The 18,984-nt window shown below is 34.8% G+C and overlaps 1 protein-coding gene across 1 annotated transcript in view; it reads left to right on the top strand.

Annotated features, from left to right (window-relative positions):
- PI4K2B (phosphatidylinositol 4-kinase type 2 beta) overlaps nucleotides 1-10,919 on the top strand; it is a 33,584-nt gene extending 22,665 nt beyond the window's left edge. The window contains exon 10 of the mRNA XM_069069013.1: nucleotides 8,711-10,919. Coding sequence (XP_068925114.1) covers nucleotides 8,711-8,884 — 174 coding nt within the window. The 3' untranslated portion in view covers nucleotides 8,885-10,919. The remainder of the gene's footprint in view (nucleotides 1-8,710) is intronic.
- The last annotated feature ends 8,065 nt before the right edge of the window (nucleotides 10,920-18,984 follow it).

Genomic DNA, 18,984 nt, shown 5'->3' with positions numbered 1-18,984 from the left:
AAGGGGGCTCTGAACAAACTTTGGAGCTACAGAACCCACAAAATGACACAGAGAAGCTAACTTCCCTCTGAAGACAGCCTGGCAGGCCCACAGGGAGCAGTCAGTGCAGCACTCTGGGAACCAGCTCCAGCCCCACTAACCCAAGGTTTTAGCCCCAAGGTGGACCTGACCAAACACCGGCTGGAGGGACTCCAGATCACCAGCAGCTGTGGTGGTTTCTAGAATTATCAATACATAGATGCTAGGGACAAAGTGAGAGGTCAGTGTAGTGTGGATTTTGGGATCCAGTACTTGGGAGTGCGGTCGGCCTTTGCCCCTGGGGCAAGAAGCTGCTGAGGTGCTGCGGCCATGCAGCAGCCCCCATGTGGCAGCTTCAGTTCCTGGGCTGCAGAGTGTAGGGGGACCAATAACCAGTCTGAGGGGTAATCACTTTTGCTTTAACCTGCTTGGGTCTGTATTGCGGTCTAGGGTAGAGGTCCTGGGGTGTGTGACCAGATTACTAGAGCATGTGGAGGCTTCAGAGAGGGCACCCAACTAATACCTTCGGCAGCTAAGAAAACCCCAGCATTTGAGACGAAGCTCCCCTGTCTGGTGGCAGAGTCCTACTGTGGCAAAAAGCCCAGGGGTCAAGTGATTAAATGGCAATATGACCAGGCAAAGGAAGCAAAATAAACAGAGCAGCCCAACTTTACACTCCTATTTTGGGAACAAAAAGGAGCAAAGCATGGAACAGGAGGAAGACAGTAGAGTCAGAACTCCTGCACCAAAAGCTTCAAAGAAAAATAAGAGCTGGTTATAGGCCATAGAGTACCTTAAGAAGCAAATAAGAGAAATGGAGGAAAAATTGGGAAGAGAAATGAGAACGATGCAAGAAAAATATGAAATGAGAGTCAACAGCCTGACTGAAGAAAATAACACCTTAAAAAATAGACTTAACTCAAATGGCAAAAGAGGCTCAAAAAGGCAATGAGGAAAGGAATGCCTTAAAAAGCCAAATTTGCCAGATGGTAAAAGAATCTCAAAAGCTCACTGAGGAGAATCATTCCTTCAGAATTGGATTGGAGGAAATGGAAGCTTTTTGAGAAATCAAGATGCTGTTAAACAGATCCAAAAAAATGAAAGAATGTGAAATATATAATTGGGAAAACCACTGACCTGGAAAATAAATCCAGGAGAGATCATTTAAAAATTATTGAACTACCTGAAAGCCATGATCAAAGAAAGAACCTAGAAATCATCCTCCAAGAAATTCTCAAGGAAAACTGCCCTGATGTTTTAGAACCAGAGGGCAAAATAGAGGTTGAAAGAATCTACCGATCACCTCCTGAAAAAGATCCCAAAAAGAAAACTCCTAGGAATATTATAGCCAGATTCTGAAATTCCCAGGTCAAGGGGAGAATATTACAAGCAGCCAGGAAGAAACAATTTTGAATATTGTGGAAATACAATCAGGATAACACGGGATCTGGCAGCTTCTACACTGAGGGATCGAAGGGCATGGAATATGATATTCCGGAGGTCAAAGGAGCTGGGATTAAAACCAAGAATCACCTACCCAGCAAGTATCATTGTTTCAGGGGAAAATATGGTCATTCAGTGGAATAGAGGACTTTCAAGCATTCTTTTTTTTTTTTTAAGTAATCGGGGTTAAGTAACTTGCTCAAGGTTACACGGCCAGTTATTTCTGGGTGTGGTGCTGAGTATCTGAGCCCGGGATTCGATCCAGGTCATCCCGACACTGGAGCCGGTGCTCTTACTCGCTGAACCACCTGGCCACCCCTCTTTCAAGCATTCTTGATGAAAAGACCAGAGTTGAATGGAAAATTTGACATTCAGATACAAGAAGCAAGAGAAGCATGAGAAGGTAAACAGGGAAAAGAAATCATAAGGAACTTATCAAAGTTGAACTATTTCTATTCCTCCTTGGAAAAATGATCATTGTAACTGATGAAACTTTTTTCAGTATGAAAATAGTTGAAGGGAATATATATGTATGTATGTATATATGTATATATGTTTATATAGGAGGGTATATGGGCATATGAATGCATATGTGAATGTGTGTATATGTTTACAGGTATACATAGATAGAGGGCACAGGACTAATTTAATAGGAAGGCATGATACTTAAAAGGTGAAATTAAGAGGTGAGAGAGGAGTATAATGAGAGGAGATGGGGAGAGACAGAATGAGGTAAACTATCTCATATAGAAGAAGCAAGGGAAAATGCAACCTTATTCTCATTGAATTTGGCTCAGGGAGTGAATGACATACACACTAAATAGGGTATGTCACCCTACAGGAGAGTAGGGGGGAAGAGGATGATAGGGGGAATGATGGAAAGGAGGGCAGGCTGCGGGGGAGGGAAGTTGGGAGTACCCACTTTTGAAAAGGGATGGGATCAAAGTAGAGAATAGAACAAGTGGGAGGTGGGATAGGAGGGAGGGAAATATAGTCAGTCTTTTACAATATATCTACTATGTTATTGTTTTGCATTAGCCACACATGTACAACCTATACTGAATTGCTTATTTTCCCAGTAAGGGTGGATGACAAGGGAGGAAGGGAATGAATCTGGAATTCAAAGTTTTAAAATCAAATGTTTAGAAAAAATATATATATATATACTATTATTAATACTATTTTACATGTAATTGGGAAATAAGATATACAGGCACTGGGGCATAGAGATCCACCATGCCCTACTGGAAAAGTCGAAGGGAGTATGGAAGAAGATATGGGAGAGAGCAGATTGGAGGAGGGGATATCCTGTGGGACTGCTATTTTGAGGCGGTGGGTAGGGGAAAAACGGGGAGAAAATTTGTAACTCAAAATCTGGCGGAAATGAATGATGTAAACCAGAAGTTAATAAAACATTTGGAAAAAAAAATGTAGATGTCAGAAGTATAAAAATTGGTGCCTACATAAAAGGAGTTGTTTACAGTACTGGAATAATGGCTGCACATTGCATGTTCACAAGTGACACTGAGAAACTTTCTTGTTCTCAGTCATGTCCTTGTGCTTGTACTCAACAAGAAATAGTTGACCGCAGAGTTTTCAAAGTCTTCCCCAACCAGAGTATCCCCTACTATAAACTTGACTTAAAAGGTTCCATCTTCAGTGTTGAGGATGGAGATTTGAAAGTACCACCTGTAAGGTCAAAAGTATAATTTTCTTCCATGATCATTAATACTAACATTTAGCTCATCAATGATTCAGAGCACATTGAGATCATCAGTGATCTGAGCTCTGCAGGTGCCTAACCTAGGTTTTAATATGATCAGCATTAGATTGCTGTTTGACTTAGACCTGTCAACTAGCTGGAAAGCTCTTTTGGTTCAGAGTGACAGGATTATAGGCTCCTATTGGTCTGGAATTCTTGCCCTGCTTATTTTTCCACAGGTAGGGCTAGATGCTTGAACTGAGACCTCACTCTGCTTCTGAGGTCTGAACCATCATTGCTACTTGCTTCTGAACTTCTTGGTCCACTACCCAGGGCCTCCCTGACAGATAGAGTGCTGCCAGAGGTACAGGTCTCTTTCTTAGTCCACCCTGGATTTTTGACCTAGAGTTGTGTTGTGGGCTATAAAACTGCCAATTGCCACTTTTCCCTATTGCAATACCCAATAGGGATCTGTGAGTTTCTTGCTATGAATCTGGAATCTTCTCTTACCAGGGTACACATCCTCTTCCTGAGCTCCAAAGTACTCCATGTATGACATGCTTCTGGTCCAATCCTAAATAGTTTCTCTTCATGCTGACCTGCTAAACAATGAATTACTGGCTTTTTCTGCAATTTTGGTCTTATACATTTTCTAGTTCTCTTTAGAGGAATTTTGGGAGGGGAGCTTGACTGTATTACTTCCTTTGCTCTGCTATCTTAGCTCTACCTCCTCAGATAAAATATTGTGTATGAGAAATATGAAGTAGGTCAGTTTTGCTGGAATGTAAAAGTTCATTATGGGAATTAATGTGTAATAAACCTGGAAAGATAAAGTTAGTGCCAGATTGTAAAGGACTTTAAATACCAAACAGGAATTTGTGTTCTATCTTAGAAAAAGCAGAGAACCACTGAAACTTTTTTGAGTGACACAGTCAGGATATCTGAGCCACATAACAAAGAAGCTGAAAGACTGGACATTTTCTCTGATCCTAGTGATCTCTCACAACTCTTCAGAATAGAAATTATGTTCCACACATAAAGCAGCTTCACCCATCCTTATAGTGTAGGACACCAAGAACCTCAAAAAAAGGTAACACCATCATGGAAGTGTTCTATATTGCTTGGCCAGAGAACTGAGAAACATAAGGAACAGGACATGGTACCATGTGTGAGGGACTGTCTGGCACTCAGCCTGAGAAAAAGAGCCCAGAACCCAACTAGGGCCAATTGTGTCTCTTCAAAAAGTCACTTGAAGCAGAGACCTAGGCTAGTCAATTATGTATTGCCCAAAATAGGAGAAGACTGAGACACTTTGAGATCTAACCCTAAGGAAACTATTATCAGTGGGAAAGGAGTGAGCAATAAGGGAATAAAGAAAAAAAAAAAGATCGAAAGTTTCAGAAGGAAGAAAACTCAAAAGACTTTGAGCATATAAACCAATAGGGAAGACATTGACAGCAGAAGGAAATATGACCTCCAGATGTAGTAAATAAGTTTAGGCATCAGTGAATAAATACTTCAGAACAAAGGCACATTATTTAGCACCTTATGAAGCAGAAGACCCTGTAGATTTCAAGATCATAGAAACACAACAAAATTCCTGAATGGTTTGAAAGAGAAATGAGAATTGTGAGTGCAGAATTTATGGCCTGTATTCCAGAAATAATTGACAAAATAGAAAAACTTGAATCTGTGGTGATACATCTCAGGGAAGAAGTGAGAGTTTGAGAGGCTAAAATTTTAGTATATGGATAAGACTTCTGCCTTTTCCTTTTGGACTTATTTCCATTTAGGGGTAGATGAAATTGCCAACGTTAAGTGAAATATCACTTTTATAATATCTAAAGACTAAGATACATAAAATCTGCATTTCATTGATATGCTTTTCCTACTCCAAGTGGTCTGTTTTATAAGAGACCTTACATTGGGCTCAGGAAGGCAAACATGTTTTGGAGAAAGCTTTTTAATTCATTGTGATTTATATATTCCTGTTTATTACATAGGAGTATCCTGAACTGAAGAGGGTAGAGTGGAAAAACTGGCAAAAGATGATGTTTGTAGTTTACCCTGTCTAATATTGATAATCTTAACTTGATTACCATCAAACTAATGCGGTGATTTTCTATTGAACATCCCTCTTTTTTTAATTGATAATTGGGCTCAGGTTTATAGGATATGTCATCTAGGATTGCATCTAAAGTTTCTTTGCTCTTCAGAATACATTCCATTCCCATCTGAAATTTCTGGTTGGTGCAAAATAGTCTCATTTTATTTGAAGATGTTTTTCCTTGTCATTTCCAGAATTTAACATTTGCTATTGAAATTGTTCTATTTAACCATTTTGTATCTTGGAGTTTGCCGCATAGGGTTTTTTCTGGAGACAGTCTAGACTCTTTCAGTTAGTACTTTGTTTTTGTGTTCAGAGAAATTCAAGAGAGTTTTCTTGTATTATTTCTTGCATTGTAATGTTCAGAGGGTTTTTTTTAAGTTGTTCTTTTGAAGACCTATAAACATTAAGTTATCTCTCTGCGCCTTGACTTTGAGATCAGTATATTTTGCTTATATAGAGATCATCTTATCTTTTAACATTATTGCTTTTTACAGCTCTTTGTCCACATTATCCTTCACTTTTGTGTATTTGCATTGTTTTCTCCTTTTGTTTCTTTAGTAAGATTTGCCACTGTGGATTCAGGCAGGTTTTTTTCTATTTCACATTATTTCTGGTTTGAATACCATAAATTCTACTTTTAGAATCCTTATGTCTATCTTGAACCATTTGGAAACATCCTGTTCTGATTCCACTCTCCCTTGAGAATCCACAGAGTTCTCTGCTTCATTTAGGTGTTGATTGATTTTCCTTTGTCTTGCCATATTTATTCAAGACATTTATATTTGTTTAGCTAATCTGGAGTCCACAAGCCCCTCTATTATTAATATCTTCCCTGTTACTTTATATATTTGTGCTCAAGGACTTTGAGTTTTTTCCTTCTAAGATTTTTGGAAATTTTAATCATTTTTCCTTATTGTTCTCTCTCTCTCTCTCTCTCTCTCTCTCTCTCTCTCTCTCTCTCTCTCTCTCTCTCTCTCTCTCTCTCTCTCTCTCTCTTTCTCTCCCTCTCTCTCACTTTTTTAGTCCTTTCTCCTTTCCCTTTGATTGTGGCATCTCCCAGCGGTTGGACCTCAGAGCTGTTCAGCCTCCTCCCTTTTACTTTACACTGGTGTCAGTATCTTTCCTAAATGATTTTTTTTCCTTAGGGGAAAGGGGGACAGAATTGTTCTTAGCTGGATGCTAGTCTGTCTTTCCCTTAGGCCTAGTAGAACTCCAAACACACACTGGCATCCTGCTCAAATTCTTTCTGAACTGAACCCTGGCTGAACACTGTTGCAGCATAGGACTATGCCATGGGCAAAGCAGGATTCTCGCTTTCCAGAGTGCAGGGTGAGGAAAGAGAGACAAAGGTGATTTCTGTTCCGAATTGGTCAGTTTACAGTCTTGCCAGACCATGGTGACTGGAAGTGAAGGAGGTGTTAAGTAAGCATGTTAGAGATTAGGGATTAGCCTTCTATGCTTTTAGTTTATTGGATTGTTACCTCGTTAGCTTTCTTTGTTTCTTAGACTTTGGAAACAATTGAAATGCTTTATCTCTTAAACATAATTCCTTTTTTGGAGAGCTTAAGGATCAGAGAAAATGTCTACTAGAGATGGTCAATCAACAATTATTTATTAAGCACTTAACAATTTGCCAGGCAACGCAGTAGACACTGGAGATATAAAGAACAGCAAAAATAACCCACAGTCCCTGTGGAGTGCACATTTTAATGGATACGATAAAATTTAAATATTGAGGTACATAGAAGATAGATGCTGCTAAATAGTGGATAGAACACTGAGCTTGAAGTCAAGAATACTTAAATTCAAATCATCCCTCATCCATTTTTCTTGCTAACTGTATTTATTACCTGTCTTAGGTTTCTTTTATTTGATGAGTTTATTGGTCAAATAACCTCAACTACGGTTTATTTGCTGGAGTACTTCAAGTATCTCCTTTTATCTTAAAAATGTCTTTTACTGATAATTAAACTGAGCTTTTGTAAAATAAGTTAATTTGTGAGTACAAGTCAATACCCTTTTCTCTTTGGAATATTATTCTTTTTTTTCCACTTCTCATCCAAGAGTAGACATGGATGATTTAAATGGTATTTTCTTGTTAACTAAAGGACTGCAGTATTTGTCTACAGAGTTTGATTACAGCATTTCTTGGAGTGTTAATTTTCTTCTTTTTCACATTTGACCACCTGAGGAATCTTTTAAATTATACTTTGTATTACTGTGCAAATTTCCTGAAGCATTCAAACTTTATTTCATTATGTTCATCTAGAAGAATTGTGATTCGCAGATTGTCTCTATACATTGTTTCTTTAAGGTCAGTTGCTCTGGCTTGTAGAGAGGTTTTATGTTTTCATTCAGACTTCTTGTTTTTGGGACTTTATTCTGATGATTTTTCTTCCACTGCTGCAGTCTTTTAGTTGAAGCTCTACTATTCTCTTTTTCAGATAATCCGCTACCTTGAATAGATTGTTATTTTTCTAAAATTTTCTTATCTCCTGTTTGTTCATTTAATTTCTTCCTTCTGATTTGGCACCTATTTTCCTTATTGTTCCTCTGAAATATTTTGGAAGTTCTTTTTTTTAATTGATTTATTTTTATGTGTTTTTTTTAATTGATTTATTTTTAACAAATTTTTTATGTTGGGTTCCAAATTTTCTCCCTCCCTATGGCCCCTCCCCCACCTAATAAGCATTATATATGTGAAGTCATGCGAAACACATTTCTATATTAGTAATGTTAAAATCAAGAAAAATAAAGTTTAAAAAATGTTTCATTTTGCACTGAGTTCTTCAGTTCTCTCTGGAGGTGGAAAGTATTTTTCATCATGGGTCCTTTGGAATTGTCTGGTATCATTGTTTTGATCAGAATAGCTAAGTCTTTCACTGTTGATCTTTGTTAAAATATTGCTGTTACTATATACATATACAAAGTTCTTCTGATTTTTCTCACTTCACTTTTCATCAGTTGATATAAGTCTTCCTGGGTTTTTCTGCATCCATCCTGTTGATCTTTTCTTATAGCACAATAGTATTTCATCACAATCATATACTAAAACTTATTTAGCCACTCTCCAATTGATTCTTCACTTTATTTTGAAAGTTCTTGAAGTTGTTCAGTTACCACATAGGGATTTTTTTCATAGTTGAGGGAATATTTTCCATTTTTCAAAGATTTTTTGAGCTATTCATATTATATCACTTTCAAAAATGTCATTTTCATGAGATCCTATAGTTTAGACAACTAATTATCTAAAACTTTTCTATTATTCATTTAAATTCAAGGTATAATGAGATTTGTTGAACACAGTGATTCCTCTTTTCAGAGGAATGACTGCTTGCCAGAATCTTGGATAAAAGAAAATGAAAATTGTATGTGACCAAATAATGGAAAATATTAATTGAAAGATTTTTTTTAATACTTATTATGCCTTTTTATAGATTTTAAACCTTACTCAAGCATTAAAAGATGGAAAGAGTCCTCTTCAGCTAGTACAGATGCCACGTGTGATTGTGGAACGAAGTCAGAGTGGAAGTCAGAGCCGGATTGTCCATTTGAGTAATTCATTCACACAGACTGTGCATTGTAGGAAGCCTTTCTTTTCTTCCTGGTAGTTGATGTGAGATGAAGAACACTGGACTCTTGCCCTTAATTAGGAATGTTATATAAAAGATTTTGCAATAATGTCTGTATACAGCTCCAACTGCCAAAACCTCAATTTAAATCTTTAAAAAGATTGCATTTTTAATGTAATCAAAAGTTTACAGTTTTTGTGTCCAAAAATTGTGGATTCTGTGTCAGGGAATAAGCAAGCAATTCATTGTTTATATTGTATTTTTTTAGGATAAATGTACTTTATTGCGTTGATACTACTTTAAAAGAAAACTTTACAGTTTACAGATGCTGGAATGACTGTATTTGCTTTGGAATTCAGAAAAAAAGTTGTATGTCTATTGTTTAGTTTGACTCTAAGAACATGAGTTTGAGATTATACTCTTTATATTACCCTTGCAAACAAAGGGAATGTCCTTGTTTATTTCTTCAGATTCCAAAATGCCTTAGGTTTGAAACTGACCCATCTGGGTTTGAATGCAATAGTTAATACAGAAATAAATTGAAATAGTTATATTGCATTTAAGAAAAGCTGCTGTTTCTGAAACTTGAAAATTGTACCTGAAAACACCCAGCCTAATTTGTACTAGGGACCAAAAAAAATAGTTAAATTTGCATTAGGCTTTTGTTATTCTGTTTGTCTACTTTAAAATTATTTTTGGAGAATTGTTCATACTACTATTTTCTTTCTCTAACATCAAAGAAGACTTGGTATAATTAAGATGCAAAATTCAGTTTGAGAGTGAAAAATGAGAGGGTTATTCATTGACTAATATCAAAATAAGTCTCCAGGTACTCAAGATTTGAAGTATTTATCACTAAATATTCATTTATATGTCTTGCATAAAATCTAAGAATAAGCTGCTTTTATTAATAATGAATTTTTTAAAATGAGAAATTGTTCCCCAAATATATATATGAGATTCCATTTGGGGCCCTAGTGTGTACTGAGCCTTTAAAGCAGCTTTTTTAAAAAAATAATTTATGCTATTTGATATTTCAGTTTTTATTCTAATTATAAGTCTGAACAAGTGATAGAGACAAGTTAAATAGATGATCCTAAAATAATTTACATTTGTTTCTGAAATGCATTCTTATACTTAACTGGCTGTATCTGACACACTGAGAATTAGTAACACTTTGAATAAATATTTGCTAAATTGAATTAAAATAAGCTATGTGAAGATCAAACTTCACTAGAAAGAGACTCAGTTTTTACCTCCTGTAGTGCTACTTCATCCTGGGAGTGACCACATTACTATATCCCTCAATTGGCCATCACTAGAACCATCCTTTCACGTTCTTAAGTTTACATACTTGGTTGCCTGCACAGGCTGAGGCTGTGGGGAAGACTTTAATTGCTTGTTGTATAAAAGATCTTCCTCAGATGTTGAGCCAGAGTAGGAGATAGAAAATTCCTTGACTCTATTTAGGCTCCACTTGTGACTTCTGGTTTGTGAACATATTTTTGAGGCCACTGATCATTACAAATATGAAGCAGAAACCATTGTCTTCTTGGTATCCCTAGCAAATAATCTGAAAAGAGAATCATCCAATGTAGGATAATGTGGAATTGATTGTTAACTTTAAAATGTACCCTAATGTGTTTTTTCATGAATAGTAATTAAAATCGGTGTTTCCAGAAGTTGTGACCTGCAGGAAAATAAGTACCTGTTTTAAGTGTTATTTTTGAAAATTTCTTTAGGTTTCAGTATTTCATACTTTGCTATATTGCATTTTTTTAATGGAAAACACAGAAATTTGCTTCAGTGCTACTATTTTATAATACTGTAAGAGAAGCTAGTGCATTGTTAGGATCTTCTATTTAAAATGGCCAGGTTATGCCTTAAAACTGAAGGAAATATGCATAATATTTCTAAATTCTGAATACAAGTCAGTAGAACAGTGATATTTTGCAAGCTTTTCAGAATCTTATTTCTTATGTAAATACTTAATTAAAACTTTTTAAAATGAGTATATTTGAAGTTGCCAAATAGAAGACTTAAAATAATAAAAATCATTGTCTCAGTGACCAAATTTGTCTTGTGTCTATTGAATAATTAAAATGTGTGTGTTTGCACATTACTGTAGATTATAATATAAATGAAGCAATATTTGCTTTTTTTGTGTAACTTGGTATTTAAGTTAAATCCTGAATTATGTGGGGGCATATATGTTCCTTAGAGACATGTAACTGAATTTCTGTTAATCTCTAAATCACTTTCTTCGGGCATTTAAGTTTTTAAGACTTTAGAGTTGAAAAATAGTTGCCACTATGCATTGGTAAAAGAAATTTCCTTACCAGGGATTCCTACACCATTAATTCTCAAAGTTTTTGGTCTCAGGCCCCCTCTTAAAAATTATTGAGGATTCCCCAAAGAACCGTTGTTTATGAGCACCATATTATTATTCACTGTATTAGGAATGAAAATGTCTCAGTATTATTACAGAAGTAGTTTGGACTTCACCAATCCCCTAAAAGGGCCTGACTTTGTACTACAAAATGTTGCCTTTCTAATGCTACTTATTAATAGCTACAAGATGTAATCAAAATAGTTCTTAGAGGCAAATTTATGTTATTGAATATTTGCATTAATAATAGAAAAAGATTCTGAACTAAATAAAGTCTGTACTTTAGAATTCTAGATCCACTATCCTAGAGCTAGCTAATGTTGGAATCAGGAATAGAAACCAAGTCTCTGGTTCCAGTACCAGTATGCTTTCCAGTATGCCATTCTACCTCATCAAGAAAAGAGCAGAGTCAAGATGACAGAGTAGAGAAAGCTCTGAACATTCTTCTCCAAAGAACATTAAACTAAGTCTCAAATTTTTGAATTCTGTAACAGGAGAGCCAAGAAAAGGGCAGGATGAGAATTTTTTTCTAACCCAAGACAATTTAGGAGATTAGAGAGGCCTGTGACACTGGGGTGGGAGCCTGCCTGGGGCCCACATGGCAGCAAAACCAGCTGTGGGCCTTGGAGATGGCAACAGCATTAGCTGCAGTTTTGAGAGCTGTCAAGACAGAGATGGTAAAGGGATCCAACAAATGGTCAGAAAAAGATTATAAGAGAGCCCTGAATTAGGACAGTGCTGCTTTGCAAGTTCATTACCTCTACTAACTTGATGGTCAGAAGTCAAGCTGAATGAAACTCTTGCAGTAATGAAGGAACAAGGGCCCTGAGGAGCAGTATCCTTTTCAGTCACAAAGGATCAGGGGCTCTTAGGAGCAGTATCAATTTTGGTCCCAAGGGAGTAGGAGCCCTTCCTGAGTAGGGACTGGAGTGCAGACCAGGAGAGCAGTGACCACACCTCTCCTCAATCACACCACCATGGAAGCACCAAAAATTTCCAAACCCCCAGAAGAATCTGAGAACAATTCAAAAAAACCTGAAATTTGAAAGTGCCCCACCCACCCACCCACCCTGTGAACACAGCCAAGAAATAGAGAAAAATGGGAAAAAGAGCAAACAACAACAACAAAAATAATCTGACCATAATCAAGTCAACAATTCAGAAGACTGTAACAAATGTTCAAACAGCTACAGATAGCCTCAAAGGGAAAAAAAAAAAGTGAATTGGACACAAGTCCAACAAGAACTTTTGGAAGAGCTAAAAAAAATATTTAAAAAATTAAGAGAGGTAGAGGAAACTGGCAGGGGGTCGGGGGAGGCATAAGAGAAATGCAAGAAAATTATGAAAAGACAATTAACAGATTGGGAAAAGAGAGACAAAAATACTGAAAAATAACACTTAAAAACAGACGTAGATACATGGAAAAAGAGGTACAAAATGTAACTGATGAAAATAAACTTACTGAAGAAAATTCAGTAAAAAATAGAATTAAGCAAGTAGAGGACTTAATGAGACATCAAAAAGCAAGTAAAAAGAATGAAAAAAATAGAAAACATGAAATATCTTTTTGGAAGAATGATTGTGAAAACAGATTGAGGAGAAGTAATTTAAAGATTATTGAACTGTCTGAAAGTCATGGTCAAAGAAAGAGCTGTGACATCAAATTTCAAGAAATTGTAAAGGAAAACTGCCCTGATATCTTTGAACTAAAGGGTAAAATGCAAATTCAAGGAGTTCACCAATTATTGCCTAAAGGAGGTCCCAAAATGAAAACTCCCAGAAATACAGCCAAATTCCAGGACTTCGAGGTCAGAGAATGTTTCAAATAGCCAGAAGGAGTCAAATATCATTTAGCCACAGGATCACACAAGATTTTGCATCCACTACTTAAAGGAGCAGAGGACTTGGAACATGACGTTCCAGAAGACCAAAGGAGTTAGAATTATAAACAAGAATCATCTACCCAACAAAACAGTATAATCCTTCAGGTGAAAAAATTAATATTTAATGGAATAAAGAACTTTCAAGCATTCCTGATGAAAAGATCAGAAACTAATAGAAAATTTGGCTTTCAAAAACAAGACTCAAGAAGCATAAAAAGGTATATATGAAAGAGACTTAGGGACTCACATTAGATTTTATATGGGAAGATGATACATGTAACTCTTAAGAACTTTATTATTATCAGACCAGTTGGAGGGAGTCTACATAGGGTACATGGGAGTGAGTCAATTTTGTTAGGAAAAATAGACCTAATTAAATGAGATAAGCAGGAAAACTACATCTTGCTGAAAGGTGCCATAGACAAGTAATATTGATACTAAACATCAATTGACAAAATGACGTAGCATCCAAATTCTTAAACATTTATTTATTCATGTATTTATTTATTGCTTTTTGGAGGGTAACTGGGGTTAAGTGACTTGCCCAAGGTCACACAGGTAGTTTTTGTGAGTATGTGTGTTGTGTCTGAGGCTGGATTTGAACTCAGGTCCTCCTGACTCCAGGGCCAGTGCTCTATTCACTGTGCCACCTAGCCACCCTTGCATCCAAATTCTTAAAAAGAAAAGTTAAATGATTTATAGGAAGAAATAGTAAAACTATACTAGAAGAGGAATCTCAACTCTCTCCTCAGAGTTAGATAAATGTAAGCATAAAATAATTAAGAAAGATGTTGGGGAGATGAATAGAATTATAGAAAAGTTAGGGTAGACTTTGGAGAAAATTGAATGAATGTAGAAAGGAGTATGACTTTTTCCTCAGCTGTACATGGCACTTTCACAAACATTGACCATATGTTAGGACATAATCTAACAAACAAATGCAGAAAAACAAATATTAATTACACTTGTTTCAAACCATGATGCAATAAAAATGACATTTAGTAGAGGGCAGTGGAAGCAGATTAAAATTAATTGGGAACTAAATAATCTTAAAGAATGAGTGGTTCAAAGAAGAAATCATAGAAACAATTTCATTAAGAATAATGATGGCAGTGAGACAACAAAACAATTTCTGGGATGAAGATAAAGCAATACTTAGGGGAAAATGCTGCATCAATAAAAGAGAAAAGAGTAGATCAATGAATTGACATGTAACAAAAGCCAGAAAACACATTTAAAATTCCCAATTAAACACCAAAATTGAAATCTTAAAAATTAAAAGAGAGATTAATAAAATTAAAAATTTTAAAGTTAATTGAACTAATAAAACTTGGGGCTGGTTTTATGGGGGGAAAAAAACAACAGATAAACAATTAGTTATTTTTATTTAAAAGAAAACCAGTATAAATTACCAGTATAAAAAATGAAAAGGGTGAATACACCACCAGTGAAGATGAAATTAAATCAGTCATTAAATTTGCCCAAATATATGTCAACAAAACTGGTGATCTAAGTAAAATGGATGAATATTTATAACAATATAAATAGCCCAGATTAACAGAAGAGAAAATAGAATAAATAACCCTGTCTTAGGAAAAGAAATCGAATAAGCCATAACTGAGCTCCTTAAGAAAAAATCCTCAGGATCTGATGGATTTGCAAGTGAATTCTGCCAAACATTTAAGAAACAATTAATCCCAATATTATATAAACTATTTGAAAAAATAGATGAAGGAATCCTACCAAATTCCTTTTATGACAAACATAAGGTTTTCATACATAAACCAGAAAGAGCAAAAACAAAAAAATCTATAATCCAGTTTCTCTAATGAATATCAGTGCAAAGGTTTAAAGAAAGTACTAGCAAAGAGACTATAGCAGTACATCATATCCCAAAGATCATACATGATGACTAGTGGGATTTATACCAGGAATTCAGGGCTGATTCAATATCAAGAAAACTATAAACATCATTTACCGTATTAATAACAAAAACAACAAAAATCCTATAATTAATAAATACAGAAAAAGCTTTTGACAAAATGCAACACCTATCCCAATATAAAACACTGGAAGGCATATGAATAAATGGAGCCTTTCTTCAAATGATAAGTAATATGTAAAACCAAGAGCAAGCATTATCTGTAATGGGGATGAGCTTCTCAGTAAGACAGGGCAAAGCAAGGATATCCATTATCACTATCATTTCTCAATGTTTTATTAGATGTTAGTTATAGCAATAAGACCAGAAAAAGAAATTGAAGGAATAAATATAGGTAGAGACAAAACTATCACTCTTTGTATCTGATATACTTAGAGAATCAACTAAAAAACTACTTGAAACAACAACTTTGGCAGAGTTGCAAAATATAAATAAAGCCACATAAATCATCAGCATTTATACTACCAACAAAATCCACCAGGAAGAGCTACAAAGAGAAATTCCATTTAAAATAATTTCAGACAGTCTAAAATATTTGGGAGTCTACCTGCCAACACAAACCCAGGGATTATGTGAACACAAATACAAAATAATTTCAACATAAATAAATACAAATCTAAACAATTGGAGAAATGTCAATTGCTTATGGGTAGACCAAGACAATATAATAGAAATGATAATTCCACTTAAATTAATTTTCTTATTTAGTGTCATACCAATCAAATTGCCAAAAAGTTATTTTATAGAGTTAGAAAATAATCATAATTCATCTGGAAAAACAAAAGGTCAATAATATCAAGGGAAACAATTTAAAAATGTGAAGGCAGGCATCTTAGCAGTATCAGACTTCAAACTATATTACAAAGTGGTAATCATCTTAATCTGTTACTGAATAAGAATAAAGTGATGAATCAGAGGAATAGATTAGGGGCACAATACATAGTATTAAATGACCATAATAATCTAATGTTTGATAAACCCAAAGATCCAAACTTTGGGGGCAATAACTCATCATTTGATAAAAATTGCCAAGAAAACAGGAAAACAGTTTGACAGAAACTAAGTATAGACCAACCATCTCACACTGTATACCAGAATAAATTAAAAATGGGTAAATGATTGAAACATAAAGGGTAATATAAGCAAATTAGGGGAGCATGAAAAAATCCATTTTTCGGAGCTATAGATAATGGAAAAGTTTATGACTAAACAAGAGAGGATCATGGGAAGCAAAATGGATAATTTTGATAACAAGAAATTAAAAATGTTTTGCACAAACAAAACCAATGCAGCCAAAATTAGAAGAAAAAAACTGAGGAAAGGGGACGAGATTTATACCAAGTTTCTCTGATGAAGTTCTCATTTCTTAAATATATAATCGAACTAAGCCAAATTTATAAAATTAAGATGCATTCCCCAAATGGGATGGGCAAGCAAAGTATTAAAAACAATAATAGTGAAACTAAAATAGTGTAATCGCAGGACTGGAATAGACTAAGTGGAAGAGATATTTATGAGTCTGATGACAGAAAGAGAGAACTTTAGGCAAAAGAAAGTGCAGCTACTGAGATTATCAATTTTTTTTAAAATATTGACTACTTACTACAACAGGCACAGTGCTAAGCATTGATTCAAAGTGAGAGTGAAACAGTCCCTGACTTCAAGGAGCTTAGTGTAATAGAAGAAACAACATATACATATGTGTGCAAATATATACAAAATAATTACCATGTTATCAATACCAGAAAGAAAAAACATTAACAACTGGAAAGATCAATGAAGTCTTTGTATAGAAGATGGTTCTTGAACTGAGTCTTAAAGTTAGAAGGCAAAGGTAAGAATGGAATGTATTGCAGGCATGGGGGACAGGCTATGGAAAATCATAGAGACAGGAGACAGACTACAAAAATAATGGTGGGGAAGTGAGGGGAGAGTGACAAGATCAAGTAATATGAATTTGAACTGGGTTACAAACTTAGTAATTGTAGCCTTGAATGTTAATATCCACAAAATGTTAATCCACAAAATGGAAGATGATTAGGAGAGAAAAATAACCTATTTGCCACATGCTTTCTTCAGGAAATACTTGAAAGAAAAGATTTATATAGAGTTAAATGACAGCTTTGTGTAGAATTATTTTTGCTTTAAATGAATCCTTCTGGAGTGGCAATCATGGGTTTAGATAAGAGAAAATCAAAATAGATACTATCAAGAAAGACAAATATTAAAACTATGTTATTCATAAAGGTACCATGATAATGAAATTTGTCAATATTGAATATATTACACCAAATGAAATAGCATCTAAATATTTAAAGGATTAAAAAAAACCTAGATGGCAAAATTAATTGTAGATTACTTCAACATATCTTTATTTCAGATATTTATGAATAATATTCATATATTCAGATTATTTCAACATACCATATTTCAGATAAAACTAAGAAAGTTAACAAATTATAAACATTAGCTCAATTCTAGAAAATAGTAGACTTGCTAAATCTTTGATGATAATTTTATAGGAGTATTTAAAGAATGTATTTTATTTTTTAGCTTGACAGCTCCTTTATAAAAATTGATCATATGCTGGGGTATAAGGCAAATTCCACCAAGTGTAGAAAAGTAGAAATATTAAATGAATGCTTTACAGATCACAATGCAATAGAAGTTATCAGTAAGTGAAAAAAATGAACAAAAGAAAAATATTTAAATGGAGACAAATAATGTTAGCTAAATAATAAGTCAAAGAATAAATCATAAATGATTATATTAAAGAAAATAAGTGACACAATATACCTGAATTTAAGGTATATAACTAAAATTGTCCTTAAAGGGGAATTTATAGTTCAGAAATTGTCACAATAAATCTAAGGAATTATGCATGCAACTAAAAGCATCAAAATATCACAAAGCACAAAAGTAAAAATTCTGAAAAGTCAGAGATTAAATTTAAAAAGACTATCAAACTTAAAAAGCATGGCTTTTAAAAAGATCAAATAAATGAGAAACCATCAGTTAATTTTATTTTTTTAAGCAAATCTACATTACTAAGACAGAAGGCAGAATTCCCCCCAAATGAAGAGGAAATAAGGAAAATTAGCAGAGACTACTATACTCAAGTATATGCCAACAAAACTGGGAGAGGGAGAGAAATAAAATGAATGAATATGAAATAATCATATTGACAAAATAGAAAATAGAGAATCTGAACAAATGAAAGTCAGAAAAAGAAATCAAGCTAGAAGGATAGATAAGTAAATTATATCAAACATTTAAAGAACAAATAAATCCTATGCTTCATAAGCAGTTTGCAAAAGTAGAAAAAGGAAATCTTAACAAATTCCTGGGAAACCATATGGTTCTATTAGTCAAATCATGTGTGGATAAAGAAGAGAAATTAATCAAGTAAGCTTTTATCAATTCTCTAGTAGTGGGGATACAAAGATGAAAACAAAGTTAGTATGAGTCTTCAAGAATTTTATATTCTAACAAAGGAAATAATACCCGTGTTTTCCCGATAATAAGACACTGTCTTATTAATTTTTTTTTGGACAGAAAAACACCAGAGGGCTTATTTTCAGGGGAGGGCTTATTTTAATGAACATTGACAGCAATGACATGTGACTCCTCTACAATTGCTTTCCTATACTCAACAGTATAGCTCTTCCTTTTTGTACTCATGTCTGGGGGTCAAAACAGACAGAATAATAAAATTGTGACCATCAGTCCTTCTTTTCACTCCATCATGCCCCCTGAGTTCTTCTTTTTTCCTCCATCATGCCCTTTTTATCCTCCATCATGCCCCCTCACTCCCGCTTACATACCGGGTTTTTATGTTGTCCTGCCTCAGCTCTCCTCCGCGTCACTGCTCTCAATGGCGCCAGCAAGCAAATCACTGGGGAAGAACAGGATGATGCGCTCACTG

Source organism: Petaurus breviceps, unplaced genomic scaffold, assembly GCF_028583685.1.
Source record: "Petaurus breviceps papuanus isolate PSGF00001 unplaced genomic scaffold, PetGlider_PUasm1.0 140, whole genome shotgun sequence".
Classification (NCBI taxonomy): domain Eukaryota; kingdom Metazoa; phylum Chordata; class Mammalia; order Diprotodontia; family Petauridae; genus Petaurus; species Petaurus breviceps.
This window is presented reverse-complemented; position numbering and strand designations above follow the sequence as displayed.